At 38.1% G+C, this 6,000-nt stretch overlaps 1 protein-coding gene across 1 annotated transcript in view; it reads right to left on the bottom strand.

Moving 5' to 3' along the window:
- Positions 1–3,518: 3,518 nt before the first annotated feature.
- Positions 3,519–6,000, bottom strand: part of NR2E3 (nuclear receptor subfamily 2 group E member 3) — a 39,842-nt gene continuing 37,360 nt past the window's right edge. The window contains exons 5-8 of the mRNA XM_053719303.1: positions 5,402–5,583; positions 4,682–4,922; positions 4,466–4,571; positions 3,519–4,150 (exon numbers count right to left, since the gene is read on the bottom strand). Of these exons, the coding sequence (XP_053575278.1) occupies positions 4,018–4,150; positions 4,466–4,571; positions 4,682–4,922; positions 5,402–5,583 (662 nt within the window). The 3' untranslated portion in view covers positions 3,519–4,017. The remainder of the gene's footprint in view (positions 4,151–4,465; positions 4,572–4,681; positions 4,923–5,401; positions 5,584–6,000) is intronic.

The raw sequence follows: 6,000 nt of genomic DNA, 5'->3' as shown, positions 1-6,000 counted from the left end.
ATATGTGAGAGTCCACAAGTCCCCGTCCTATTATTTTTTATTGTGATTGTTTTTTTCTGGAGGCAGGTCCCCGTCCTATTATTTTTTATTGTGGTTGTTTTTTTCTGGAGGCAGTTTGAGTATGCACCTCCTTTTTCCATGCTCATTTTTTTGTATTTCTTTTATTTACTTTTCTTACCTTCTTCTTTTCTAGATTAGCTATACATCAGACTAGTTTCCATTAAGGTGAGAGGGGGTTTTAAGGGCTCTGGGAGTTTTGGAATCTTTGCCTCCTAGTGGTCAGGAGTATAATTCCCAGGAGTAATAGAGTGAGGACTCTCACCACCATGAAATAAATTAATTTATCAGGTAAGAGTAAATATGTTCATGAGTCAGATAGAACATTTACATTTACATTTGTATTACTTTTTATTTGTAATCTCCCTTGTTTCTTGCACCCATTCCGGACTGGGGTTAACTGCCTGTGGCTCTGGTGACATCACAGCTTTTTTGGAGTGCTATTTAGCACCCAGGGCTGGATGTTACTGAGTCACAGGGTGTGTACCTGATCCGGTCTTGGAGTGCAGTTCCCTTCCATGTTTTGTATTTTCTATGGGTGATTACAGCCACCTGTGCACCCCTTCTTTGTTCTCAGTTTGTTTAGCTTTGTGAGCTCGCATGATGGTGTGCCTGTGTTAGGGACTCAGGCGAAGGAAAGGACCTTGACGTGGTGCCTGAGCTTTCCCATTTGGCCAGATGCGGTGACTAAACTTTCCAGTTGTGATTTTATCTTATCTGTGAGCTAGCTGGTGAGTGCTGGGTGTTTCTATGTGTTGTATTACTTTTTATTTGTAATCTCCCTTGTTTCTTGCACCCATTCCGGACTGGGGTTAACTGCCTGTGGCTCTGGTGACATCACAGCTTTTTTGGAGTGCTATTTAGCACCCAGGGCTGGATGTTACTGAGTCACAGGATGTGTACCTGATCCGGTCTTGGAGTGCAGTTCCCTTCCATGTTTTATATATATATATCTCATGCGGTACGAAGCCCCATCGTACCTCATACCGTATATATATACACATTCGGAGCTGCAGTAAGCTCCAGCAGTCTCGAGTGTAAAGTAATGACCAAGACTGCTGTTCCTGAGCTGCAGGCCATCTGTCCTCATATGGAAACAGAGCACACTTGTTGCTCTGTAATATGAGAATCTGCACTCATTTGGTAACAGACACGGAATCCTTCAGTGGAAGAGAAGGAGGGAGTGGGAGGGGCCCTACACCGAGGGAAGGAAGGCTACACTACAGAGAAACAAAAATCGGGGGGGGGGGGGCTACGATGGGTGAGAGAAAAAAAAATGGCAGTAGCTAAGATGGTGGACACCATTAGGCGGCAGGAGGGTTAGAGAGTTGTTTGGGAGTGATTATGGAGGTGGGATGGTAAGGGGGGATCCTACACTTCAGAAAATAAATAAATAAAATGAATTTATAATTTATGCTGCAGACTGTCTGTCAGTACCTAAAATGGTGTTAAGGAGTGTGGATGTTGGTGGGGGAGTGCTGTTTGGGAGAGATCAGGGCAGTGGGAGGGTAATCCTTACACTAGAATACTATAACCCCTCCACTGCTAGGAATGTCACAATTATGGTGCGCAGTTGCAATTAGCAGCCTTCTAATTATCAACAAAAAAAAATGTCAAAGCCATGCATACCTGCTACTTCTGAACAAAGGGGACACCAGAATAGCTTTTACATCCATTTTTGTTATAACTGCACACGCTGTATGTAAATAATATCAATGAGTTAACCATTTTTTTTATATGATTGCATTTGATGGCAAAACAGTGGTATGAAATATCCCAAAAGTGGCCTAGCTCAATAACTTGGGTTGTCTACTAAAATATATATTTATAGTTTTGATTGGTAAATAAAAAAAGACTCTATTTCTGTTTAAATGCTAAAAATTGTACTGTATTTTGGACTTTTGGACGGTTAAACTTATTGCTCCCAACATACCCACACCATTAGCAGATTAGTGAGTGCTTCATATTGTATCCTTTATTCACTCTTTTTACTGATAATTGTGTATATACGTCTATGAGTCTGTGATTGGCTGATAGCTGTTATATGATAAGGGCTGCAAGGAAATTGGGGTTTGTCAGTAAGAAGAATGTACTGCACCATTGAAATTCAGAGTAAGTATTATCGCAATTTAAAAAAAAATTCTACTGTAATGCTTCTTTAATCAACAGTAATTAATATTTTACACTTTAAATGATTTCAAATATTTTATTTGAATACCTTTCTTGTGTGTTTGGATCACTTCTCAGACCACAGACGAACATAAAAAATTTGATTTATATTTAAAGGGTCACTAAACCCAAATTTTTTTCTTTCATGATTCAGTTGGAGCATGCAATTTTAAGTAACTTTCTAATTTACTTCTATTATCAATTTTTCTTTGTTCTCTTGCTATCTTTATTTGAAATAGCAAGAATCTAAACTAAGGCGCCAACCCATTTTTGATTCAGCACCCTGGATAGCGCTTACTGATTGGTGGCTACATTTAGCCACCACTCAGCAAGCACAACCCAGGTGCTGAACCAAACATGGGCCGTCTCCTAAGTTTACATTCTTGCTTTTCAAATAAAGATAGCAAGAGAACAAAGAAAAATTGAGTAAATTAGAAAGTCGCTTAAAATTGCATGCTCTATCTGAATCATGAAAGAAAAAACTTGGGTTTACTATCCCTTTATTAAAGGGACATGAAACCAAAAAAAATGTCTTTCATGATTCAGATAGAGAATACAATTTTAAACAACTTCCTAATTTACTTCTATTATCTACTTTGTTTCATTCTCTTGGTATCATTTGTTGAAGGAGCAGCAATACACTACTGCTTTCTAACTGAACACATGGGTGAACCAATGACAATCAGTATATATATGCAGCCACCAATCAGCAGCGAGAACCTAGGTTCTTTGCTGTTCCTGAGCTTACCTATATAAACCTTTCAGCAAAGGATAAGAATAGAAGGAAGCAAATTAAATAATAGAAGTAAATTGGAAAGTTGTTTAAAATTGCATGCTCTATCTAAATCATGAAAGAAAAGTTTTGGTTTCATGTCCATTTAAAGTGATGGTAAATTCACCTCACGAACTTCAGATATATTGAAAGCTCTGGTAATTATAAGCATATTAAGGTGCTTATTTTCTTCAAAAACAAATACAACTTTATATAAAAGACCTTTATTGTGAGGCTCCGTTACCTGCTTTAATACAGCCTCGTCATAGATTTTCTTAGTATGGTATTTGACTGGCAGCTCTTCCAGCCAATAGGAGCCTCACCATGCACCCTATGTAATTTACTTAAAGCACGCTCCCGTACTTCTAACTCTTAGCTGACTTAGCCTTGAAGTGCAACTGTGCACGCGCAGCACGCTACGCTAGATTACCTGTTACAGTAAGCAGCCTCACTGTTTCGGTTGCGCAAATAGCGTAGTGAGCTGCGTGTGCAGTTGCACTTCAAGGCTTAGTCAGCTAATAGTTAAAAGCACAGGTAAGAAGGTTTAAAAAATCCATTTGTAAACAATATAACCAGAAAATCAACTATATGTAATGTCCTGGCTTTAGTCTTGGAATCATAATATGAACAGCACTGCAATCTCTCATTATCCTTGAAGCACACATGGACCATGTAGATGTATGGATAATTGTGAATCCATTGTGGTTACATTGCATCCGTTATGGAAATATAGTAAAGTTCTTTTCAATTATGATGGTGAGGTAAATAGAGAAGAATCCCATTTTCTCTCTGGTTTTACCATAATACTTGGTAATGTCCCAGCATTGATGGTTTGTTGCGTTATTGTCTGTGCATACCATTTATCTCATTGGTGCCCTGAACTCAGCACTGTGCCTTCAGTATATTGGACAGCCTGCAGATCCGTGACCTATAGATGCTTTGAAACATTTCTGCATCTACTTATTCAGAGAGTCTTCTGGCAGTACAACACCAAACTGTCTCCAAAGTTGATTGTAGGGTTAGTTCTTAAACATGTCACAAAGCAGCTTTTCCATTGGAGTGTTCCCAATAGTTCGGTGAAAGAATAGAAGCTCAATTCGTTCAGAGGAGATGAACCGCAGTGATGGAGAGAGGAGCAGAAGCTTTCCAAACCTAACATATATCAAACAAAAAAAAGTCAACACTGACCCCCTAGCAAACAGACCTGCATCCTACACAGATAGTCCCATTTATTACTCTATAAGAAGGATACCACTATTATAATTATTATTATCGGTTATTTGTAGAGCGCCAACAGATTCCGCAGGGCTAAAATCAGATTGTTTTCTTTAAATTAATTTGTGTAAAGGCAACCAAAACAGTTATAAATGGAAAGTAATAATAAATCCCATCTTTCCTTGTGTAGAAGTGTAGCTCTCAAAATAGTTCTAGCTGAGTTAAGGATAATGTATATTGCCTATAAAATACCTGACAGGCTGAGTGGGATAGTGACTCCTTGTGTGTTGGGCCAGCATCATCTGGGACTGGTCCTGTAAATTTTCCACTTGTTCAGGATCTTTTAGTCCTCTGGTCTCTGTAGAAAAAATAAGTAATAATAGAGATTTGATGCTTATTTTAAGTAGAAAGAACATACAGAATTGTTCTACTGAAATACTCCACATACACATTTCTACAAATACTCACCCGGCTTAAAGAGCAGAACAGCCTTCATACAGGCAAACTCTGTGGGGTCAACATTAAGAGATTTAAAGCGACTAATAGTTTCCTGGAGGATTCGAACATCTATACTGGAGGAGACAGACTTTCCATGCACATTGGCAGATAGGTCTGGTACAGACAGAAGAGGACAGCTGTCTAGGGGCATTGACCACTGTATAGCACACAGAAGAAACAGCTCACTCCAAGCTTCCTCCAGGAGAATCACCTGCATTAAATATAGAATAAGTTACTTGTAATACTGGGCAGTAAAGACATACAGAGCATTCTTTAACTTTTCTAACCAAAATTTCTATATGGAAGCTTAATATTTAGAAGAAAAAAAATAATTATATCTTCAAAAAAAAAAACAACAGTCCATTAACACTTTTTTTTCTATAAAATGACTTCTTTGACAATTAGGATCAGCATATTATTTTGAGAAAGGCGATATTCTCAAAATAATGAAACAAGTTACATTTGGGGGAAAAACAAAACAAAGAGTGGCCAAGATTTTGTCGACTTCATGAGAGAACATAAAATAAAGAATGTATCTACGTGTTGGACTGCAACGATATAGAATCATGTAACTCAATGGTATATATGTTTTGCTTGTCTTACCCTCGAAAAGATTTACAGATAAAATTACAACATACAGCATTTGTATGTCTAAGTACTGATGATGCTTAAGTCATTCATCTTCCATACCTGGTCCCTAAAAGGAAGATTGGCAAAGACTGGAAGGTTCTTTGCCCATTTCACTGCCATGAAGAGAAGTCTAGCAGAAGTTTCATACACCCCCTCTGTGCAGGATATGGGGAACCCAGACATGGGAAATTCCGATGGCGGCTGTTCTGGCTCGTTAGTTGTGACATCTATATTCTCCTCAGCTGTAAAAAGAAAGTTTGATAAAGAACTATATTTGTAATATTTTGTATCTGTTGTCAGTGGTCTGACCTAATTTGTCTTTGTGCTGTCGTTTTTTTTTTTTTGGAACATTTACACACATATCAGATGCATTAAAGGGACAGTCTAGGCCAAAATAAACTTTCATGATTCAGATAGAGCATGTTATTTTAAACAATTTTCCCATTTACTTTTATCACCAATTTTGCTTTGTTCTCTTGGTATTCTTAGTTGAAAGCTTAATCTAGGAGGTTCATATGCTAATTTCTTAGACCTTGAAGGCCACCTCTTTTCAGAATGCATTTGAACAGTTTTTCACCACTAGAGGGTGTTAGTTCACGTATTTCATATAGATAACACTGTGCTTGTGCACGTGAAGTTATCTGGGAGCAGGCAGTGAT

Source organism: Bombina bombina, chromosome 6 (genome assembly GCF_027579735.1).
Source record: "Bombina bombina isolate aBomBom1 chromosome 6, aBomBom1.pri, whole genome shotgun sequence".
NCBI lineage: Eukaryota > Metazoa > Chordata > Amphibia > Anura > Bombinatoridae > Bombina > Bombina bombina.
The sequence above is the reverse complement of the archived record's forward strand: the minus strand, read 5'-3'. Positions and strand labels throughout refer to the sequence as shown.